This window comes from Triturus cristatus, chromosome 5_1 (genome assembly GCF_964204655.1).
Source record: "Triturus cristatus chromosome 5_1, aTriCri1.1, whole genome shotgun sequence".
Taxonomy (NCBI): Eukaryota; Metazoa; Chordata; class Amphibia; order Caudata; family Salamandridae; genus Triturus; species Triturus cristatus.
This window is the reverse complement of record NC_140587.1, coordinates 816,322,426-816,346,630: the sequence shown is the minus strand read 5'-3', so window position 1 is coordinate 816,346,630 and position 24,205 is coordinate 816,322,426. Positions and strand designations below refer to the sequence as shown.

Below are 24,205 nucleotides of genomic sequence, written 5' to 3'. Positions count from 1 at the left end.
TTCGACTTAGTTGGCCTGAGATCCTGCCATTCTGGGTCTCAGGCTGTCTGCTCTCTCCTTAAAATGGACTCCATGTACCCTAGGTACATACACAATTGGTAAGGATCACCTTATTGGACCCTGTACAGTGTACCCTAGGTACCCAGGGCATAGGTGTACCCTAGGCCTCCCAGGGGCTGCAGCATGTATCATGCCACCCCTGGTCTGGCCTTCCAATCAGACACAACTGGCTGATCACTCAGCTGGGGCAAGGTCGTGTAATCACCCCTTGCTTAGATATAGTATGCCTATATCTACCCTTATATATAGACACGTGTACCTATCAGTCACTCCTATGGCAGGCCTTAACAATCCTGGAGGCAGAGTGCTTGGTAACATGTGAGATGGTGCTCTAGCATGAGCTGAGCCTGTCTGCAGCTTTCGGAACCATGTCCTTATAGCTGTTCTATGATATAGCCTACCATATACTCTTAAAGTGCCTTATAATCTTAAACGGTTATGGTAACTATGGTTGGGCTGTATCAAAACATGTCGTGTAAGGTGTCTAACACTTTGGAATAATACCCCCATACCATTTCTGGTGATGAGGATATTATTCCTCCCTTCTAGAGGGAGAGACATGTTAAAATCCTACTTTGCTGTTTAACTCTAACCAAAGCCTCAGCATCACAAAATGGATGCTGCTGCCACGACACAAGTCTGACCTCCTGCAGCTGGGAGTGATCCCAGCCAGGGAGGCCTGGACAATAGGTTTCCTGCTTGGGGAGGTGCTAGCACCTCCCCAGACAGCCTTTAGTGTATTGGGGCAGGCTGGGCTGAAAGGAATGAGACATGCCTGGGGCACACAAGGTGTTCCTTGCATAGTCCAGTTCAAACCGGTGCTGGGGCACTCCAGCCCCAGCTCTGGCGCGAAACTGGACAAAGGGAAGTGGGTGTAACCACCCCCTCCCAGGTCCCACCCATAAGGCGTGACCTAGCAGGTATCCCAGCCCCCCAGATTAGCATAAGAGTGGGAGTTGGGCCTCAAGACTTTAGATTATCCTGAACCTGCAATCTTGAACAGAAACTCTGGACCTTCGACATTCGACGAAAGAAGAAGACTGAAGAATCTCCCTTGTGGCCAAGGAGTGGCTACCCTGTGCAAACAGGCACAATCAAGAGACTACCCTTTGCTTTGCCCACGTTCTACGAGGAACCGACTGCAGAGCCCGACCAGAGCCTTGACTTCCAGACTTCTCCGACCCTGATCCACATCTACAGCAGAGCTGAGATCCGTGGAGGCGACGAGCGACGTGGGACCGGCTACCTGGGAAAAGTGGCTAGTATCTTCAAGCGCAGCTTCTGAGGCCCCCCTCGAAGTTGTGCACCGGGGATTGAGAAGCCCCACCCCCAAGCACCATCTGCACCGAAGATCAGCCCCCCACACTCAACGAGTCCTGCGTGGGGCCCTTCAGCATTTTCCTGCTTGCCGCGTCTGTCCGGTTGCTTGCCCGCTGGCTAGTGGCCTTTGTGACGACGCAACCTGTAATCTTCACCGCTGGTTTGGCTCCTCCAGACTGGCTCCTGCTTCTTTGAAAAAGAGAAGCACCCCAGACCTTCCTGGTCTGCACCAGAAGCAAGTCCTTCATTCTGCGTGAGTTCCGCTTGCCAAGGCTTGGTGAGTCCTAGTCCAACTTCGACGCCGCCGACAGCAAGAGCCTTCGTGGGACAGCTCGCCTCCTGGTCGTCCTCGACGCTTCCTGGTCCTCCTGGCTGCAGCGACAAGCTTCACCTTCACCTGCATATCTTCACGACATCGTCTGGTTCCTTCCTGGTTCCACGTGGTCACTGGCTAGTGACCTTGACTCTGTCCCCTCTGCTTGCAGGTCTCCTCTCTTCTTGATCCCAGCCTTGGGATCCACCGGACACTCTTCACTGACTGCCTGTCAGCATCTTTCTTCAGGCATCCATAGGAGTCGACGACGAAACCCGACGCAACTTCACCCCTATGCACCCGCAGCCTGTGGGCTAGGTAACTTGGGTACTCCGGTGCTCATCAGGATAGTGACTATCCTAGTGTCTAAGTTTCAAGTCTCAACTTCCTAGCTACTCCGGAAGTGTCCTAAATCTATCTATTTCTAAACTGTACTATTGCTAGTGACTTTTACGCATTACGCGTGAGTGTTTCCACTCTGCACACGAATCCCGTGGGCCTCCCACTTCCTAACCTTTGGTAGTCTAGTGTAGCCCCAGCGATTCCCTAGGCCTATCCTATTTCCGTGACAGTGGTTCTTATACCTCTTACTTAGTATATGGTTTGCGTGGCCCCTAGGGCCTAACTGTATTACTTACCTGTGTGACTTACTGTATGCATAAATAAGACTGTGTTGTACTTACCTCTAATCTCATAAAGAGTGCTGAGGGTTTGCTTAGAATAAATACACTTTATTTTATATATATATCGGTTGTGGTGTCCTTTCATTTGGTATTCAAGGGATTATATATGGTATCACAGCTGGCTTCACATGCCATTCAGAGTTTAGCCTAAGACTGCTCTTGTCCATGCTACCACTAGGATAGCTGGTCTATAAGGTTGACTTTACAACCAATCACCATAAGGGTATTTGGACTGATATAAGGTGTACACTAGAACTAGTGACATCATACATCAGGCCAACTTCTCACAGGTATGTTCAGGAAACCTTTTCTCCATCTTTTCCTATAGTAGACGTCTGTAGATACTACTGCTTGTGATTCTTGGTGTAATTAACAAACATATCTTTTAATTACATTCAATCAACAAAGCTTTATTTCGACATGTGATATCATAAAAGCACATTTACACATAAAAACACAATTCATAGAAATACATTTTAAAACAAGTTGTAAAAGAATCTAAGTACAATAAATATTTTAAGAATATATTAAACTTGAGCGGCTTTGTGAGAATTAAGAAACATTTAAGATAATCAGGTGGCCTTCTGTCTGATCAACCATGCCCAGCCGAGGAATCTAGCCACCCCGCACACTATGGTAGTATTAGCATCAGTCTTAAGAATACTAAGTGCAACAGAGTGGTCCCTCGTACCAAGCTGCAGGCACACAGGTTTAAGCCATTTCGGTCTGGGTTTTAAATAGGCTGGGCATACAAAGAAGAAATGGGGAATATTCTTAGTAACACCTAGACAGTTTGGGCAGTCAACAGGGGTCTGATGCGGGGGATTCCACCTACTTGTACGGTCACGAAGGGGAAGGGTCCCAAATCTAAACTGAATAAAAAGCGATCTATCACTAGGCTTCATAATAAAATCAAGGTAAGGTTCCAGGCGGGGTATGGACTTATGCTGGCGAAAAGCTTCAGTTAGTCTACCTGGGTTTGGATCCCTCTGCTCCTGGAGATTGACCCATCTCTAAGTTTCTTCCTTTGATAACAATACCCCAGAGTCCCAAGCAGTTATGAGGCCTGTTGCCACCAAAAGCTTCTTTATGTTAACAAGCCAGCCTATTTTATGAGCTCCTTGAAGGTTCATAACCTCTCTTAGGCCATCAGCATATCTAGAGAGCTCAGGGGTGCGCCATAACCGCGCCCAATATAAGAGAGGACGCAAGGTGACTAGGTCTTTGATAGATCGCCGGCCCAAATCACTTAATAGAGGCTTAGTTGGAGTGCCCCTTGGGAGCGATACAAGTTCCCTAAAAAACTTGTTTTCTCCAGTAACAAGTGCATCTACACAACCAAACCCCCATAGTTCTGCGCCATAGAGGGCACAGCCTACAGCTTTGGCAGCATATATTTCCAAAGCTGGCGTAACGGGTTAAGTAGTGGAGGCACGAAATTCCCTCCCTAGAGCTCCTACTACCCGCCTATGGTTTAATACCATTTTATCAATGTGGGGCTGCCATTTGAGTTTGTCAGAAATTCTAATCCCCAGGTAGTCGAACTCTTTAACACGCTTCAATGGCTTCCCGTCGAGAGTCAGGGTAGATCTAGATGATCTGCTCGGGTTGAAATAAAGGAGTTTAGTTTTAGCGGTGTTAATGGCAAGGCCCCTCAACTTGCAAAAAAAGGAGAAGCAATCCAGTAGCTTCTGTAATCCTGCTGGTGTTTTCGATATTAAAAGCGTGTCGTCCGCAAAAAGTAATGTGGGGACCTTATCACCCGTCAGGACAGGGACATCAGCGTTAACTTCAAGCAGGAAAGAAACTACACCATTCATAAAAAGTGTAAAAAGTGTGGGGGCCAATACACAACCTTGGCGAACCCCTCAATCCACCGGGATTTTGTCAGTTTTTTGGTCCTGAGACCCCCATCTAATGCGAGCGTAATTGCCTTCATGCATCCGAATCAAGAGGTTCAGAATAAATGGAGGAATCCACATCTCCTTCAGGGTCAGCCACAGGCGATCATGGGGGACCAGGTCAAAGGCGGTCTTAAGGCCAATGAACGCCAAGTAAAGGCCTCCCTTACCAATAGTGACCACCTTCCAGTATAGGAGCACCAACCTAAATGCCTGGTCGATCGTGCTTGTGCAGGTCCTGAAGCCCGCCTGAAACTGTGAGATTATATCATTATCATCCGCCCATGAGTGGATCCTCTCCAGAAGGACCCTACCAGCCAACTTCTGTCCAGTATCGATAAGACTGATTGGGCGGTAGTTGGCTGGGTCCCCCCTTGGACCCCTCTAGTGGATAGGGATTACTTCAGCTCCCTTCCAAGAATGCGGTACCGGCGAGTCTTCCAGCAAAGCATTAATAAAAATCACAAAATAAGAGGCCCATCCCTCAATGTTAGCTTTAAATAAGTCACCCGGGATACCATCTGGTCCCGGGGCCTCGGCGGATACAATCTTATTAATAGCTGCCTCAACCTCCCTTTTCTCTATCCTAATGAATGAGGCCTGGTCAGGATCAATATCTGTGATCCCGACTCGGGGCCAAAGATCACCCATTTGCTCATCCCCTACATATAACTTCCTGAAATGCTCAAACCATTCCCTATCTGTTATGTTGTTGGGAATTTGGTCCGATTCGGGGCTATTAGATTTTCTCACTATAGACCAGAAGAGCTCGCCGTTCGAGTGGCAAGCAATTTTTAAACTATCCCAGCGCAACTCTTCCCATTCCTTCTTCGCAGCTGCAAGGGCCTGCCTATAAAGCAATCTTGCCAGCCGAACATCACCCGGATTGTTGGATTTGATAGCAAGGACCAGGCTATCTTTTTTTGATCTACAATTCCTATTGAACCACTTCTGTGCTGACTTAACACTCATCTGACGCTTTTTACTATGATCGAGAAATAAAGTGCCGATCGAATCTATAGTATCCGCATAGACTTTTACTGCAGCAGCGGGGCCAACCTTTTCCCCGCAAACTGCAGAAAGCTTAAGAGTCTGATCAGTAAGAATTTCTTCAAGAGTAGTTAATTTTATGTCGCTCAAAATAAACTTAGACCATTTAAGGAACCTGTTACAGTTGGATGGTAAAACTGTCTTGGTCAGCATTCGTGTTCCAGAAGTGGGGGTAGACTCCTTCCTATGCCACTTTACCAACATTTTAAGAGACAGGGCATTATGATCACTATTTATTGTTGGAATGATTACCATATCTATAACAAATTTCCATGCCCTCCTGTCAACCAGTATATAATCAATTCTGCTTTGGCAGGGGACCCTGTTAAAGGTGTTGGCTCCCATTGTATCTGATATTGTATGCCCATTGACCGCTCTTAATCCAAATTCTAGCGATAGAGCATTAATTTGGATGACAACCGGTGACCATCTCTTAACTGGCTTGAGTGATAAAGAAGGAATGCCCCATCTGGCATCTTCATCATAGATTCCCAGGATGTCATCAGTTGCAAGGGGCTCAAATGAGCAGTTGAGGTCACCGGCAACCAGAAGAAGGGAATCAGGGGGGCAACCATGGATAATTGTATAACATTGTAGTCCAGCCCTGCTGCCACTAGCTGCTCAGCCAGAGCGTGAGATGGTCATAGAATGTTGGTGTGCCTGTGATGCATGGAATGCCTGGGTGTCTGAGTGGATGAGTGTTGGCAGTTGAAGATGGGCTGAGCAGCTAGGGAGGCTGCTCCTGGTGGGGCTGGTACCACACTAGGCTGGCTGGAGTAGAGACAGATGTAACCTGAACTGGAGACTGAATAAAGATGGCTTAAGAATACCTCCTGGCTCCAGGTGTCTTTCTACAGAGATCATAACAATATCTGAAAGAACTGAAATAGTAGAAGATTTTGCACCCCCTTGAGTTCCTCGGGCATATACATTAAAAAGTTCCCAGGTATGATTGCTCTTGGTGGACTTAATGGAGAGACTCATTACATCTAATGTAGGGCAAGTATGATGGGTGATCTTAAGGTTGAGTTCTGCCCTGACCCATACCATAAGTCCACCTGATGGGCGACCTCTACCTGCCGAAGTAGCTGGTACAAAAAAAAAGGAAAAGCCCGGCTTGTATAACGGCTCAAGGCTCCAGGTTTCCTGGAACAGGCACAGGTCATACCCATCAATAAAAGCATTCCAATCCGGAAGAGAAAGCTTGCTGCGCAAACCTGCCACATTCCACGAGGCAAGCTTAAGGTGGCTGAGAGAGCCATCACGAGGAGTTGGAACACTTAAAGAATGGTCCAAATATAGATCAGTGATGTTAATAACCCTCTGTGGTAATATGACGGGGTGGATGGTTCTGGGCGTAAAGGCTTTAATGATGTAATAGGACCAGGAGTAGAACAACCTGGGAGGAGCAAAGAACTATTTGATACTCTACTACCCTGGAGTCAATCGACATTCTCCAAACTACTAAATCGATTTTGGGTGGGGATAGGGTCTAAGTGTGATAAGTGTCTAGGCCAATCCCCTTGCGGCAATCCCCTCCCATTCCGCTGAACCAATGTCCATCCATCCATTAGTGAAGTGAAGTGACCAGGGGGATAAAAGTAAGTCAGGGGAAGGGGGCGAATGGATGCTCCTAAGCTCGAGTGTCTCCAGTTGCAGATATACTCAACTATTTTGGGGTCATTGAAGTTGATTAGAATACAGTCCCCTCTTATATTCTTAGCCAAGTGACCTACCCATGGGACCCTCCTAACCATGAGTATCTTGCACGCTGTGTGCATTGGCAATGGTCTATTTTTGTTGAGCCAATGGTCTATTTTTGTTGAGCCAATGCACAACCCTGTTCTTCAGAGTTATAGGAGATTCAACTTCATGCTTGCCTAATTCAGGGACCCCCGTTAAGATAACCACAAATAGAGAAACTTCCGGTGGCAAATTTGGAATATTTTCCCCCCTGGAAACCTGGGAAATAGAGATCCTATCATCCTCCTTAGGGTGAGGTATATTATGCTGGGAGGGATTAATGGCAGCAGACGCAACTGTACCCTTATTAGCTTCGGTTAGTGTGTGAGAATCCAAGGGCAATACTGGGGAATCATTTGGAAGAACTGGGGCATTTTCTACTCTAGCAGTATCCAATGATCTGGAAACCCTAGAATGGGGAGTAAATTTTAAAGAATCAATAATTCCCCCCCCCCCCCCCCCCGAGACCTTGCTCAATCTTTAGTAAGTGTTGTTCAATCTTACAAATTCTATTCTCCACAGGGTGAAGGAGAAGCCTAATTGTATCATAGATATTAAGCAACTCAGGGGCCATTCCCTCAGCCTTACCATCTTCACTTTTCCCCCCACTTGTAGCCTGATGTACCATTATAGTGGATGATGAATAGTCAGAGGGTACAACTTTATTTGCTATGGAAACCATAGCGGGCTGCTCCAATTGAGCAGGGGGCATTCCAGAATTTCTAATATTGCTCACAGCTTTCTGTTTCTTTCTGCCACTCTTACTCTTTCCACCTTTGTTAGTAGAAGGGCCTTGCTTATTTTTAGAGATAGCCCCAGGATGCCTCTCTCGCAATTGCCTAGTGCTAAGCTCCGGTGCTATGCTGGAGGCAAACGGCAACAGACAGGGGGATGTCAACAACGAGTCAGAAACCGTGGACTGTTCCCCCAGAGAGACAACAATTTTTCCACTAGGTGTTAGATCTAAGGTCGGGGAGACTAGACTTAAACATGCAGCAACACCACCGTTTTGGGCTTGATGGACAGGGGACTGAACCTTAGCAAAGTGACCCATTGAAGACCTCCTTGCCACCGCAAGGTCCTGTGAAACTCTGCGTTCCAACAGCGTAATCTCTTGATCAATGACACAATTAACCTTAGTGATAAACTGGTCCATAGTCCCTGTGAGGTGAGCGTTAGCCCCTCTACCTCTATCTCTAGCTTCTTTAGGTGGCATAGTAAGGCCAGGAAATCAGTAAGGTGAGTGTAGATGCAATGTGTTCACGAATCAAACTATCTCCAAACAAAACAAAGCAAAAGAGGGATAGCCCGTCCCGGCCTTTACCAGTCTATGCCGGGCTGAAACCAGCCCGCCCTTGGCCTTGACGGGTAACCCTGTGCGCTTATATCCCCTCCCCTGGCGCTGATTGATGACACTGTTGCCAAGCTCCCGAGCCTTGGGGTACAAAAGAAGAAGCAGATTGTTAAAAGGCTTCTCCCCTCAGGGGAAGAAGGAAAAAATGTTGAAATATAATCTCCCCCGGAGAAGGCCCGTCCTCTCACGGCAGGCGCAAAGCTACACCAAACACTCCAAATAAATGTAAGAGTAAAAGCGCACGGGGAATAAACAGCGCAGAACCTGATAGATAAACAGGAGAAAGGACCTAAAACCTATAAGAAACAGGCAATGCGCACCTAGCGCTGTCCCACAAGCAATGAGCACGACAGTACCTTGTGTTCATAAGCTGGAGTACGTCGATAGGGGGGGAGCCCAGCGCAGTCAGTTCCTGTCAGTGACGGGCAAGGACGGGCCCGCCCTTGGCCCGGGCTTTAGCCCGCGCGCATCCCGCGCTGCAGAGCTCCCGTGTCCGTTTTCAAGACCCCCGGCGCTGCCTGATGACAACTGAGGCAAGCGCCGGAAGTGAGATGCTGGGAAATGTAGTTTATTTCGAACCGTTCCCCTCACGGTAATCTGTGGGCAATTGGCGCTGTTGTGGCCGCTTCCCTCACGATGGAGATTTAAGTAAGTAAATATCAGGCAAGGGTCACCAGGAAGTTTGCGTTTAATTACATTGCATCTTTCCATTGAATGATTCAATTAATATTTTCAATCGCAATGAAGATTAGATAATCTAACATTTCTTTAAAAAGGTTTAGCAATATAAAGATATGGGCATGGTTAGATACTAGTTTTACAAAAAATAAGTTAACTCACCTTGACATATGGCGGCTCAGAGGAAGAGAGATACCACCTTACGTCTCCATTTTTAGGATTTCTTATGTCTATATAGGTATCTGTAAGGAAAAAAAGAGACGGACTAAGACTCTACAGCTTATTTCTAAAAGGCAAAATACAACAAGAGCAAAGTCAAAATAAAAAATAATTCTAAGCCGAAACACAGTCAATGAGGAGACGCCCATGACTGATTATTTATCTGAATAGGACATTTTGATTAGTGGATTTATAAATGACAGAGTCTTACTGCCACGAGCATTAGATTATCAACTATAGTGTCTGTCATGTATATTATTATTCATGACCAAAGAATATGTATCTTGGTTGTTAGGCAGTCCGACTAAATTGTTGAAGTCGATAAAATATTTTCATATGCTTAAAGAACAAGTTACTTACATTCTGTAACAATATATCTGTAAGAGACATATATTAGTTATAGATTCCTTACCTTAGAATTGCCGCCAAGCATCAGACTGGATCCGGAGAATTTTTTCTTAGTAGTACCCCTGCGTGTCGGTAGGTGGCATTGGTCGACTCAGCGTTTATCGTTGGCGTCGTGATCACCGGAATGACGTCGCTGTATCTACGCCCCTGAGAGCGGACGTCCGTTCTTTTACACAACATTCCACGCCAGAAGCGCAGAGCCATGCAAGAGACTGACCAGTGGTGCACAAAACAAGGGCCCTGAAAAGGAGACCCTTACTCGAGAAGTCAGTTCGCAGAGAGGGGAGAATGGGTGGAGCAGTAAGGAATCTATAACTAATATTGGCTCTTACAGATGTATTGTTACCAAAGGTAAATAACTTGTTCATCTGAAAGAGACAATTAGTTATAGATTCCTTACCTTAAATAGATATCCCAGCAATACCAACCCTGGAGGTGGGTCTGCAAACTAAGTTCACACCAGAAAGTCCTGGAGAACTGAACGGCCAAAAAAGCAGTCTCTATGGACTGGACTAACCAGGCTTAGTGAACGTGGCTGCCTGGTAGATGTCACTGAGGAGGACTCCATGTCACAAAGCAGTAGTGGCTGCCGTCCCCCTGGTGGAATGGGTACGCAGCCCTACCAGAGGCTCCTTTTTCGCCAAGGAATTATAGATTTTAATGCAAAGGACAACCCACCGAGAGAGATGTTTAGTTTCTGCACGACCCGACCTTTCTTGGCGTCCACATAGCCAACAAAGAGTTAAGCGTCCACCCGGAATTGTTTTGTGCAATCCAAATAAAATAACGCACATTTTGGAGTCTCTCCTCCTCCTCCTTGAAAGGATGCGGTAGCAGGAAAAAAGTGGGCAAAGTGATGGTCTGTCCTATGTGGAAAGAGATAACCACTTTGGGAAGAAAAGAAGGTCTAGTCCGGAGGACAACCTTGTCCGGATGGACAGCAAGGAAAGGAGGTTTAGAGCCACGAGCCTGACGCTAACTCACCCTGCGAGCAGAGGTGATGGCAACCAGAAAAGCAGTCTTTAAAGTCAAGAGCTTGAGAGGACAATTATGTAGTGGCTCGAAAGGAGCAGACAAGGTAAGTCAAGACAAGATTCCAGTCCCACTGGGGTATTACGAAAGGAATAGAAGGAAAAAGGTGAGTAATGCCCTTAAGAAATCTATTTACAATAGGGGACTTGAAAAAAGAAGGCTGATCAGGAAGGGGAAGAAAGGCCGAAATGTCTGAAAGATAGCCTTTGAAAGTGCTCAGAGCAGAGTCATGCTGGGCCAACAAAAGAATGAAGAGGAGAACCTCTGAAAGAGGGGCAGAAAAGGGATCCACAGTCTTTGCTGTGCACCATGCCACAAATTTGTTCCATCTACAGGCGCATACTGTTTTAGTGGAGGGACGCCTGGCTGCCAAGATGACATTACAGACTTCGGGAGGAAGGTCAAAAGCTGTCAACTGTCGACGCTCAATCTCCACTCAATGAGGTGGAGGCTGGACAGGTTCGGGTTGAGGACCGTCCCCCGATCCTTCCGAAGAGGCAGTCTGATCGGATGATCCATGGCCATGTTCAAGAGCTCGTGATATCAGACTCATCGCGCCCAATCCGGAACCACAAGAATGATTTGGGCCCGGTCACGCTTGATCTTCAACACTCTGGGCAGAAGTGGTATAGGCGAAAGGTGTATAGAAGACCTCAATTCCACTTGGAAATTCCAACACGCAGAACTGCCAACATTGTGCGTTCTCTTCGTGGCTAACAGATCTAACCAAGGCACACCCCAGTGCTGAAAGAGACATTGCAGCAGTGAAGACGCCATTCGTGATCCATCATGCACCGGCGGCTGAGTTTGTCCGCCCTGGAGTTCAGAGAACCTGCCAGGTGTTGAACCACCAGGGACATGCCATGATGTCCCAGCCACGTTCAAAGGCGAATAGCCTCCTGACATAGGGTCCATGACCCCACCCCACCCTGTTTGTTGCAGTACAACACGGCGGTGGTGTTGTCCGTGAACACCTGTACTACCCTTCCTCTGACAGAAGGAAGGAATGCCTTCAGTGCACGATGAATCGCCCAGAGCTCCAGAAGGTTGACGTGGAGCCCGGACTCCGCCGGAGACCAGAGGCCCCTGATCTCCGCCTCCCTCATGAGGCCGCCCCATCTCAGGAGTGACTCATCTCTCACCACTGTAAACTCTGGTTGGGGAAGGAAAAGGGATCTGCCGTTGACCGAATCTGCAGTGCCCTCAGAGATCTGGACGTAATTTAAAAGATTCCCCTGATGCTGTGCCCACTGGAACCTCAAGTCCCTATGCAGAGCCTGCATAGGTCACCTGGCATGATCCACCAGCAGGATGCAGGAAGCCATGAGGCCCAGCAGCCACATGGTCATTCCTACCGAAATCCGGGATAGAGGCCGAAACATCGGTATCATAGCCCGAATGCACAAGTTACTAACCTTCGGTAACAATATATCTGTAAGAGACATTAGTTAGTGAAAGATTCCTTACCTCAGAGTTATCCCCAGGCATCAGACTGGATCCGGAAAGTTTACGTCAGCAGTACCCCTGCGCATCAGAAGGTGGCGTTGTGCGGCTCCATGTCTGTTGCTGGTGTAGTGGACGCCGAGATGACGTCACGGCAGCTACTTAGATGCCGCCCTCACGCGCCGACGTTGAGTTCTGTACACTACTTTCCGCACCAGGAACGCAGAGCCATGCAAGATACTGACCACTGGTGCCTTGAAACTAGGGCCCTGAAAGGGGTGACCTTAACCCTTGAAACAGAACGGGGAGGATGGTGGGGCAGTAAGGAATCTATCACTAACTAAGGTCTCTAACAGATATATCGTTATCGAAGGTAAGTAACTTGTGCATCTGAAAGAGACACCTTAGGGATAGATTACTTACCTTAGAATAGATACCCCAGCAATACCAACCCCGGTGGTGGGTCTGCGAACCAAGATCACACCAGGAAGTCCCAGAGAACAGAACGGCCAAAGAAGCCGTCTCTCCGGATTTGGCTGTCAAAGCAATAATGCTTAGTAAAAGTGTGCAGCAAGGCCCACTTGGCTGCCTGACAGATGTCTTGCAGGGGGACACCGCGTCCCAATGCTTTAGCAGCTGTTGTTGCCCTGGTTGAATGGGCGCGCAGTCCTACCGGAGCTTCCTTTTTAGCCTGAGAATAAAAGGCTTTAATACAGAAGACAACCCAGCGGGAGATAGTCCTCTTGTGTACAGCCCGGCCTTTCTTGGCGCCTACGTACCCAACATAGAGCTGGTCATCCACCCAGAACTGTTGTGTGCGGTGGAGATAAAATGAAAGTGCACGTTTTGGGTCCAGACGGTGGAGCCTATCTTCCTCTCTGGAAGGGAGTGGAGGCGGAAAGAAAGTGGGCAAAGTAATAGTTTCCCTGAAATGAAAAGCAGTGACAACTTTTGGCAAAAAGGATGGACGTGTTCTGAGCACAACCTTGTCTAGATGAACCAACAGAAAAGGAGGTTTACATGAAAGAGCCTGGGGTTCACTCACACACCTAGCGGAGGTGATGGCAACCAGAAAAGCAGTCTTCAAAGTTAGCAAACGAAGAGGACAGTTGTGAAGATGCTCAAAAAAAGCGCACATCAAGTATGTAAGAACCAGATTCAAGTACCATTGTGGCATTACAAAGGGAATAGGAGGTGAGTAAGGCCTTTGAGAAATCTATTTACAACAGGGAACTTAAAAAGAGAGGGCTGATCAGATAGCCTGAGAAAGGAGAAAGGCTGAAATAGCAGAAAGGTAGCCCTTAATAGTCCCCAGAGCAGAGCCCTGCTGGGCCAAAGAAAGAAGGAACACTAGTACCTCAGAAAGAGGGGCAGAAAGGGGATCCACAGCCTTTGCTGTGCACCATGCCACGAACTTGTTCCACCTGCAGGCGTATACCAACTTAGTGGAGGGACGCCTGGCTGCCAAAATGACATCACAGACTTCAGAAGGCAAGTCAAAAGGAATCAACTGTCGCCGCTCAATCTCCACGGAACGAGGTCTAGGCTGGACAGGTTCGGTTGGAGGACCGTCCCCTGCGACAGAAGATCCTCCCGAAGAGGCAGTCTGATCAGGAGATCCACGCTCATACTGAGTATCTTGGGGTACCAAACTCTTCGAGCCCAGTCCGGGGCCACAAGTATGATTTCGGTCCGGTCGCTTCTGATCTTCAGCACTCTGGGTAGAAGTGGTATAGGCGGAAAGGCATACAGCAGACCGCCACTCCACTCGCGACAAAAAGCGTCGACTAGCGAGTGCAGCCTTGATAATTCCAACATGCAGAACTGCTGACATTGCGCGTTATCTTCGGTGGCGAATAGATCTAACCAAGGCTCTTCCCACTGTTGAAAGAGACCTTGCGCTACCTACGAGCGAAGACGCCATTCGTGATCCAACATGCACCATGCGGCTGAGTTTGTCCGCCCTGTCGTTCAGCGAAGTGTTGAACCACCAGAAAAATGCCCTGGTGTTCCAGCCACGTCCAGAGGTGCAGAGCCTCCTGACATAGGGTCCATGACCCCGCCTTGCTTATAGCAGTACCACATGGTGGTGGTGTTGTCCGTGAACACCTGCACTACCATTCCCTTGACGGAGGGAAGGACTGCCTTCAGTGCAAGTCGGATCACCCAGAGCTCCAGAATATTGATATGGAGCCTGGACTCCGCCGAAGACCAGAGTCCTCTGATCTCTCCCATGTGGCCACCCCATCCCATGAGGGACGCATCCGTCACCACTGTGTGCTTCGGTTGAGGAAGGGAGTGGGATCTGCCGCTGACCCAATGCCGGTTCGTGAGCCACCACTGGAACTGTAGTGCAGTGCCCTCTGAGATCTGGACGTGCCCGGACAGGTTTCCCTGAAATTCCAGGTCCCACTGCAGAGCCCGCATATGCCATCTGGCATGATTGATCAGCAGGATACATTAGGCCATGGGGCCCAGCAGCCGCAGGGTCATCCTGACCGAAACCCATGATAAGGGCTGAAAGATCGGAATCATAGCCCGAATATCCCGGACTCGCTGTTAGGGAGCATAGACCTGAAACTGCGCCGTGTCCAGAACCGCTCTGATGAAGAGGAGCTTCTGAGAGGGAATCAGGTGCGACTTCGGGACGTTGATGGAGAACCCCAGCAAATGCAGGAGGTCGGCCGTAGTCTGGAGGTGGGAGACGACTGCCTGGGGTGAGTCCACCTTCAGCAGCCCGTCGTCGAGATAGGGGAAGACTGAAACCACTGATCTGAGCAGATGAGCTGCGACCACCGCCATCACTTTCGAGAACACCCCAGGGGCGCTGGTACGTCCAAAAGGGAGCACGGGGAACTGAAAATGCTCGTGGCCTATCGTGAACCACGGGTAACACCGGTGGGACGGCAGGACGGGGACATAAAATAAGCGTCCTGTAAGTCCAACGCCACCATCCAGTCTTGTGGGTCTAGGGCAGACAAGACCAGAGCAAGTGTGAGCATCTTGAACTTATCCTTCCGGAGGAAGCGAATGACGCTCCAAAGGTCCAAGATGGGACGCAGGCCCTTATCCTTCTTGGGAATCAGAAAGTAGTGGGAATAACAACCACAACCTACTTCTGGCGTTGGAAGTCGCTCGATGGCTCCCTTGGCCAAGAGGGCCACAACTTCCTGCTGGAGAAGTGCCAAGTGATCCCCAGACATGCAGTGGCACTTCGCTTCAGCCGCTAGGGTAGGGGCTCACCTACTGATTCGCCGATCCTCCTTGCAGGCGCCGCCGGAGGTGGGGGGTGGGGGGAAAGCCCCCCAGTCGCCGCTCCCTCTTGGCTCCAGCTGAATGTCCCGGGCCGCCGCTCGCTCAAGAGGGGGGGGGGGGGGGGGGCTACCTCCTGCTCCCCCGCACGCGGCGACCCCCGGTCTCTCCGGACGTCCACCAGGGCACCACTGCAGTCGCCACGCCTACAGGACTCCGGCGATGGTGTGTTCGCTCTCCGGTGGGGCTAGTTGTGTCCCGGAGCTCTGCATTCACTGCCGTCTTTTCGGATCGCTCCAGTAGCAGCTCACGGGGCCGCCATTCTGTCCATCGTTGGCGGGCGAACTCCCGCTCGGAGCCTCCGCCGCCCCAACGGCACCAGTCTCGGGGATTCCGAGCTCACCGGAGTCGCCACCTCTGTTTCCGGGCTTGGTGCAGCGATTCCCAGGGCTGGTGGGAGCTTGGGGCAGGTATCATTGACACGTGCACGGGCCACCAAGCAGGAGTCTCAGGAAGAGGAGTCCGCCATCTTGGCTGGCTCGGCCACGCCCCCTCCTCAGCCAGGCATGACGGCAAAGCATCACTGGTGTGGAAATCGCTCTGCCCAGCGAGTCGGCGGTGTCAAGGCCACAACATATCGTGAACTTGGCCGCATCTCTCCCCTCAGCAATAGCCTGAGAGAGCACCGTCCGGACCTCCTCCGGACATCGAAGTAGCACCTGCGCCACTGTATCCCACATAGAGTGGGAATAGCGGCCCAAGAGGCATGCCGTGTTCACAGACCGCAACCCTGCACTGGTGGAAGAAAAAATCTTCTTCCCAAACTGCTCCAGTTTCTTGGATTCCCTGGCCGGAGTTGCAGAAGGAAATGCGCTCGGGACGCAGAGGATTGGACAACCAAGCTCTAAGGGGTAGGGTGTTGAGAGGAAAATACGGTCGCCAGGGGCGGGCGATGGCATCGGGCCACGTTCCTATCCACAGGAGCCCCGAGTTGGGCCTGGACCAGGTGCCCAGAAGAACGTCTGAAAGTGCATCATTTAAGGGCAGCAGCGGCTCCGCATAGGAAGCTGCCGGCCGAAGCACTGCTGTCAGGAGGTTAGTCCTGACGGCCACTGTAGGGAGCTCGAGGTGGAGAGCCTCGACTACCCTATGCAACACCACTGAATAAGTATCACCCTCCTCCGTAGCCACAGTAGAAGGAGACAGTTCGCCCGGTTCTGGAGAGATATCCAGAACACCAGTGTCCACCACATCCTCTGCCCAGTCCGGGTCAAACTTGCATTGGGTTGCGAGAGAGTCCTCAGACCCCTTCCAGTCGTCTGTAACCTGCTGGGCAGGGGGACAGGAACGAGGATGGAGAAAGGAATAGAAATTCCCCATCGGCGTCGGAATCGGCAGCGAACGACACCGGTCTGGCGCCGTCTCCATTTCGGAGTGAAAGCCAGGGACGACATCGGCCGGTGCCGATGCAGCTGACGTCGGTGGAGGTCGAACAAGGTCAATCGGCTTCGGCTGGGATTCATGCATGGATCCATGGGGGGGGTCTCGCGGCGCCGAGGCCAGAGCCGTTGATGACGTCGGGGCAAGAGCCATCGACGAGGAAGGGCGAGGACCTCCAGTCGGACCCGTGGGGCCCGACGGCACGCCGGTGGAGCCCGACGCGCCAAAGAGGTGGGCCATGGCTGACAGAAAGTGCTGCAGCTGGGCTGAAATTGCAGATGGACCCAGGAAAGGCGGGTAGGCCATCGGCAACTGCGTAGGCTCCGCCGGAGCTGCAGGGCTGGCACCACCCGCACACTCAGCCGTGTCGCGCGACAGCTGAGGGGTAGTCGAAGAGCGACGGCGCTGCTTTGTCTTACCTGACCCTGAGTGCTAAGACTTTGTCTAACGATGGTGGCGGCTCTACGACTGGTCCCTAAACCTCCCACGGGACCGTCGGCAACTGCGTAGGCTCCGCCAGAGCTGCGGTGGCACCACCCGCCCCCCTAGCCGTGTTGCGCGACAGCCGAGGGGAAGTCGAAGAGCAACAGCGCTTCTTCGACTTCTTGCGCTTCGTCTTATCCGGAGTGCTAAGACTTCGTTGAACGATGGTGGCGGCTCCGCGACCGGCCCCGGGATTCAAGCAACTTTTGGGACCGCTTCCGCAAAGTTTTCGGAGCCATGGCCTGGCAGTCGGGGCACGACGCGGGGTCGTGGTCGCACCCCAGGCAGTAGAGACACGCTTGATGCGGGTCCGTCACCGACATCATGTGGGAACAGACCTCGCAGGACTTGAAACCGGGAATCCCTACGGCACCAGGACTCGATAGATTCAAAAAGACAGACAAAAGCCTCGAAAAACTCAGTCAAAAATTGACCGGGGGTACTGCTCTCTCCGGATCTGCGCTTGCTGGCGCAGAAAAAAGAAATAACTGACGTCGGCGCGTGAGGGTGGCGTCTAAGTAGCTGCCGTGACATCATCTCGGCGTCCACTATGCCAGCGATGGACGTGGAGCCGCACAAAGCCACATTCCGATGCGCAGGGGTACTGCTGACGAAAACTTTCCGGATCCAGTCTGACGTCTGGGGTAAATCTAAGATAAGGAATCTATCACGAACGTGTCTCTTTCAGATATTCCGGACTCGCTGCTCGGAAAGAAAATCCCCAAACTGCCCTGTATCCAGAACTGCTCCGATGAAAAGGAGCTACTGAGAGGGAATCAGGTGTGTCTTTGGCACGTTGACAGTGAACCCCAGCGAGTTCAGTAGGTCAGCCGTAGTCTGGAGGTGGGAGACGACAGCCTGGAGCGAGCTCGTCTTCAACAGCCAGTCGTCGAGTTGGGGAAGACTGGAACCCCTGATCTGATAAATGATAAGATGAGCTGCGACCACCGCCATCACTTTCGTGAACACCCAAGGGGTGCTGGTAAGTCCAAAGGGGAGCATGGTAAACTGAAAATGCTCGTGGCCTACCGTGAACCGTAGGTAACGCCTAAGGCCTGGCAGGATGGGGATGTGGAAATAAGCATCCTGCAAGTCCAACGCTACCATCCAGTCTCCAGGGTCGAGTGCAGACAGAACCTGAGCCAATATCAACATTTTGAACTTCTACTTCCGTAGGAAGCAGTTGACGGCCCTGAGATCCAAGATAGGACGCAGGCTGTAGGAGAGTAGGGTCTGCTTTCTATGTTCACCCCCACTTTTTGCTTTTGCTTCACTGGTTTTCGATTTAGATGTGGCTGTGGGCCTGCTAATCAGACCCACAGCCCAGCTGTTCTCTCTCTAAATTCATACTATGTACTTTAGGTGCATAACCCAATTGGTAAGGATCACCTTATTGGCCCATGTACAGTGTACCTTAGGTACCCAGGGCATAGGTGTACCCTAGGCCTACCAGGGGCTGCAGCATGTATTATGCCACCCCTGGCCTGGCCTTCCAGTATGACAACTGGCTGATCACTCAGCTGGGGCAAGGTTGTGTAATCACCCCTTGCTTAGGTGTAGTATTCCTATACCTACCTCATATATAGACACATGTGTACCTATCAGTCACTCCTATGGCAGGCCTTAACAGTCCTGAAGGCAGAGTGCTTGGTAACATGTGAGATGGTGCTCTAGCATGAGCTGAGCCTGTCTGCAGTTTTCGGAACCATGTCCTTATAGCTGTTCTATGATATAGCCTACCATATACTCTTAAAGTGCCTTATAATCCTCGCGGTTATGGTAACTATGGTTTGGCTTTATCAAAACATGTCGTGTAAGGTTTTTAACACTTTGGAATACTACCCCCACCCCATTTCTGGCAGTGAGGATAGTATTCCTCTAGAGGGAGAAGACATGTTGAAGACCTACTACCCGATTAAAGTTAACCAGAGCCCCAGCATCACAAAATGGATGCTGCTGCCACAGACACAAGTCTGACCTCCTGCTGCTGGGAGTCCTTCCAGCGAGGGAGGCTTGGAACATAGGTTTCCTGCCTTGGGAGGTGCTAGCACCACCCTAGACAGGCCTTAGTGTATTGGGGCAGGGAGGGATGAATGAAACGAGACACTACCTGGGGCACACAAGGTGTCCCATGCATAGTCCAGTTCAAACCGGTGCTGGGGCACTCCAGCCCCAGTCCTGGCGCGAAACTGGACAAAGGGAAGGGGGTGTAACCACCCCCCTCCCTGGTCCCACCCACAGGAGGGACCTAGCAGGTAACCCAGCCCCCCAGATTAGTATAAGAGAGGGAGCTGAGTCCCTAGGACTTTGGATTATCCTGATAACTGAAACTTGAACAGAAACTCTGGACCTTCGACATTCGACTACGGAAGAAGACTGAAGAATCTCTCTTGTGGCCAAGGAGTGGCCACCCTGGGCAAACAGGCACCATCAAGCGACCTGCCGTTTGCTTTGCCCGAACTTCTACGAGGAACCGACTGCAGAGCCCGACCAGCGCCTTGACTTCCAGACTTCTCCGACCCTGATCCACATCCACAGCAAAGCTGAGATCCATGGAGGCGACGAGAGACGTGGGACCGGCTACCTGGGAAAATTGGCTACTTGCTTCCAGCACAGCTTCTGAGGCACCCTCGAAGTTGTGCTCTGGGGATTGAGAAGCCCCAACCCCGAGCACCATCTGCACCGAAGATCAGCCCTCCACACTCCACGAGTTCTGAGTGGGGCCCTTCTGCATTTTCCTGATCGACGCGTCTGTCCGGCTGCTTGCCCGTTGGCTAGTAGCCTTTGTGACGACGAACCTTTAACTTTCCACCGCTGGTTTGGCTCCTCCAGACTGGCCCTTGCTTCCCTGCAAAAGAGAAGCACCTCAGGCCTTCCTGGTCTGCAACAGAAGCGAATCCTTCATTCGTGGGTTGCGCTTGCCAAGGCTTGTTGTGTCCCAACTCGACATCGACGCCGCCAACAGCAAGAGCTCTCGTGTGACAGCTCGCCTCCTGGTTCTGGTCGTCCTCGACGCCTCCTGGTACCCGTGGCTGCTGCGACAAGCTTAACCTCTTCATCTGCATCTTCACGACATCGCCTGTTTCCTTCCCGGCTCCTGGCTGGTGACCTAGACTCTGTCCCCTCTGCTTGCAGGTATCCTCCTTCTTGATTCCATCCTTGGAATCCACCGGACAGTCTTCACTGACTGCCTGTCAGCATCTTTCCTTCAGGCATCCATAGGAGTCGACGGCAAAACCCGACGCAAGTTCACACCTATGCACCCGCAGCCCGTGGGCTAGGTAACTCGAGTACTCCGGTGCTCACAAGGGTATTGACTATCCTAGTGTCTAGTTTCCAAGTCTCTAACTCCTAGTTCCTTCCGAAGTGTCCTAAAACTGTTAATTTCTAATAACTTCCATTTCTATTGACTTTTACGCATTACGTGTGAGTGTTTCCACTCTGCTCCTGAATCCCGTGGGCCTCCCACTTCCTAACCTTTGGTAGTATAGTGTAGCCCCAGCGATTCCCTAGGCCTAGGCCTATCCTGTGTTCGTGACAGTGGTTCTTATACCACTTACTTAGTATATGGTTTGCGTGGCCCCTAGGGCCTAACTGTACTACTTACCTGTGTGACTTAATGTATGCTTAAATAAGACTGTGTTGTACTTACCTCGAATCTCATAAAGAGTGCTGAGGGTATTTTGACTAGAATAAATACATTCTATTTTTATAATATATCTGTTGTGGTGTCCTTTCATTTGGTATTCAAGGGATTGCAAATGGTATATCAGCTGGCTTCACATGCCATACAGAGTTTAGCCTAAGACTGCTCTTGTCCATGCTACCACTAGGATAGCTGGTCTATAAGGTTGACTTTACAACCAATCACCATAAGGGTTGTTTGGACTGATATAAGGTGTACACTAGAACTAGTGACATCATACATCAGGCCAACTTCTCACAAGGGTCAGTGGACCTTTCTGTACAGTATAATATGAACGTTTATGTTTAGGGAATTTGTTAAGTGCACATATACCAAAAGGTCTCTGGGCGCTATAAGGGGAGGGAGAACCTTCCTAAGGGTTACTAACAAGAGGCTAGAGTTAACAACCATGTTTTCAGTTGTTTCCTAAATTTGGTGTACTCAGATGTTAGTCCAATGTCTATTGGCAAGGAATTCCAAAGAGTAGGGCCAAGGACAGAAAAACAAGAGCCACCCGTTCTCTTGCACTTGAATCTTGGAATAGTCAGCATAAACACTGTGGCCGATCTGAGGTTCCATTTGGGTAAATACCTTGAGACCTTAGCAGATATGAATTTGGAGCTCTTCTTGCCAAGTGCATTAAAGACCATACAGCCTGTCAAACATAGACCGTTAAATCACCGGAAGCCAATGTAATTGCTTCAGAAGTGGTTTGATGTGACAGTGTCTTGGTTGCTGAAGGACCAGCCTGGCCACTTGATTTTGAATTAGCTGCAGCCTATGGGTCTGATTAGCAGGGAGCCCTAAATAGATGGCGTTGGCATAATCCAGCCTGGATCAGGGCAAGCATGATAACCGCGCTTGCTTTCCTGGTAAAGAATTTCCTGATTTTCTTAAAGGTCCTCAGATGGTAAACGCAAGAGGAGGTAACCAGGTTGATCTGTTCAAGCATGGATAGCTTGGCATCGGTTTTAATCTCCAGACTTTTAAGCACATTTTTGGGGGTGGGTGGAGTCCGCAATGCAGCTGGACAGTGTGCTGTCGTCCATTGATCAAGTCTATTATTAGAGATAACTATCTCAGTTTTATCAGAGTTTAATTTGAGATAGTTATGGCTCATCCACTTTGATGAAGACCATAGTATGTTGGAAGAAATCCTTAGATTCCTCCGTCTCGTCAATCGGGAAGATCAGCTGCATGTCATCTGCATAATTATATACTTTCACTCCCCTGGTTTGCAGAGCATGAATCAGGGAACAGATGTAGATGTTGAACAAGTGTGGGGAGAGAGAGATGAGCCTTGTGGTACACCACAAGTGGTGTTGACTGTAGGAGAGTAGGGTCTGCTTTCTATGTTCACCCCTACTTTTTGCTTTTGCTTCACTGGTTTTCGACTTGGATGTGGATGTGGGCCTGCCAATCAGACCCATAGCCCAGCTGTTCTCTCTCTAAACTAATACTATGTACTTTAGGTGCATAACCCAATTGGATAGGATCACCTTATAGGCCCCTGTACACTGTACCTTAGGTACCCAGGGCATAGGTGTACCCTAGGCCTACCAGGGGCTGCAGCATGTATTATGCCACCCCTGGCCTGGCCTTCCAGTATGACACAACTGGCTGATCGCTCAGCTGGGGCAAGGTCGTGTAATCACCCCTTGCTTAGGTGTAGTATTCCTATACCTACCTCATATATAGACACATGTGTACCTATCAGCCACTCCTATGGCAGGCCTTAACAATCCTGGAGGCAGAGTGCTTGGTAACATGTGAGATGGTGCTCTAGCATGAGCTGAGCCTGTCTGCAGCTTTCGGAACAATGTCCTTATAGCTGTTCTATGATATAGCCTACCATATACTCTTAAAGTGCCTTATAATCTTAAACGGTTATGGTAACTATGGTTTGGCTTTATCGAAACATGTCGTGTAAGGTGTCTAACACTTTGGAATAATACCCCCATCCCATTTCTGGTGATGAGGATATTATTCCCCACTTCTAGAGGGAGAGACATGTTGTAACCTACTTACCCGGTTAAAGTTAACAAGAGCCCCAGCATCACAAAATGGATGCTGCTGCCACAGACACAAGTCTGACCTCCTGCTGCTGGGAGCCCTTCCAGCGAGGGAGGCTTGGACAATAGGTTTCCTGCCTCGGGAGGTGCAAGCACCACCCGAAACAGGATTTAGTGTATTGGGGCAGGGAGGGCACACAAGGTGTCCCATGCATAGTCCAGTTCAAACCGGTGCTGGGGCACTCCAGCCCCAGCTCTGGCACGAAACTGGACAAAGGAAAGGGGGTGTAGCCACTCCCCTTCCTGGTCCCACCCATAGGAGGGACCTTGCAGGTAGCCCAGCCCACTAGCCCAGTATATCAGTAGGTAGCTGAGCCCTGCTAAATTAGATTATCCTGAATCTGCAACTTGAACAGAAACTCTGGACCTTCGACATTCGACCTCAGGAAGAAGACTGAAGAAATCTCCCTTGTGGCCAAGGAGTGACCACCCTGGGCAACCAGGCACCATCCAGCGACCGCTGCTTGCTTTGCGACTGAATCCTACGAGGGACGACTGCAGAGACGGACCAGCGCCGAGACTTCCAGACACCTCTGAACCATTACCACATCTCCAGCAAAGCTGAGACCCGTGGAGGCGACGAGGGACGTGGGACCGGCGACTTGGGAAAAGTGGCTAGTAACTGACTAGCGTGACTTCTGAGGCTTCCTCGAGGCTGTGCTTGGGGAATTGAGAAGCCCCACTCCCGAGCACCATCTGCAAAGAAGATCAGCTCCCCACACTTCACGTGATCTGCGTGGGGCCCTTCTGTACCTGTGTTGCTCGACGTGTTGTCCGGTTGCTGGCCCGTTGGCTAGTAGCCTCTGCGACGGCGAACCTTTACTTTCAACTTGCTGGTCCGGCTCCTCCAGACTGGCACCCGCTCCTCTGTGAAAGAGAAGCACCCCAGACCTTCCTGGTCTGCACCAGAAGCAAGTCCTCCATCCTGCGTGGGTTCCGCTTGCCAAGGCTTGTTGGGTCCTAACTCGATCTCGACGCCGCCGACAGCAAGAGCCTTCGTGGGACAGCTCACCTCCTGATCCTGGTGATCCTCGACGTCTCCTGGTACCCATGGCTGCTGCGACAAGCT

General features: G+C 50.3%; 1 protein-coding gene across 5 annotated transcripts in view; it reads right to left on the bottom strand.

Moving 5' to 3' along the window:
• Nucleotides 1-24,205, bottom strand: part of CEP192 (centrosomal protein 192) — a 1,978,693-nt gene that overhangs the window by 400,334 nt on the left and 1,554,154 nt on the right. For all 5 annotated transcript variants that reach the window (XM_085605862.1, XM_085605865.1, XM_085605864.1 and 2 more), the window contains exon 40: nucleotides 9,265-9,344. In XM_085605862.1, coding sequence (XP_085461988.1) covers nucleotides 9,265-9,344 — 80 coding nt within the window. The remainder of the gene's footprint in view (nucleotides 1-9,264; nucleotides 9,345-24,205) is intronic.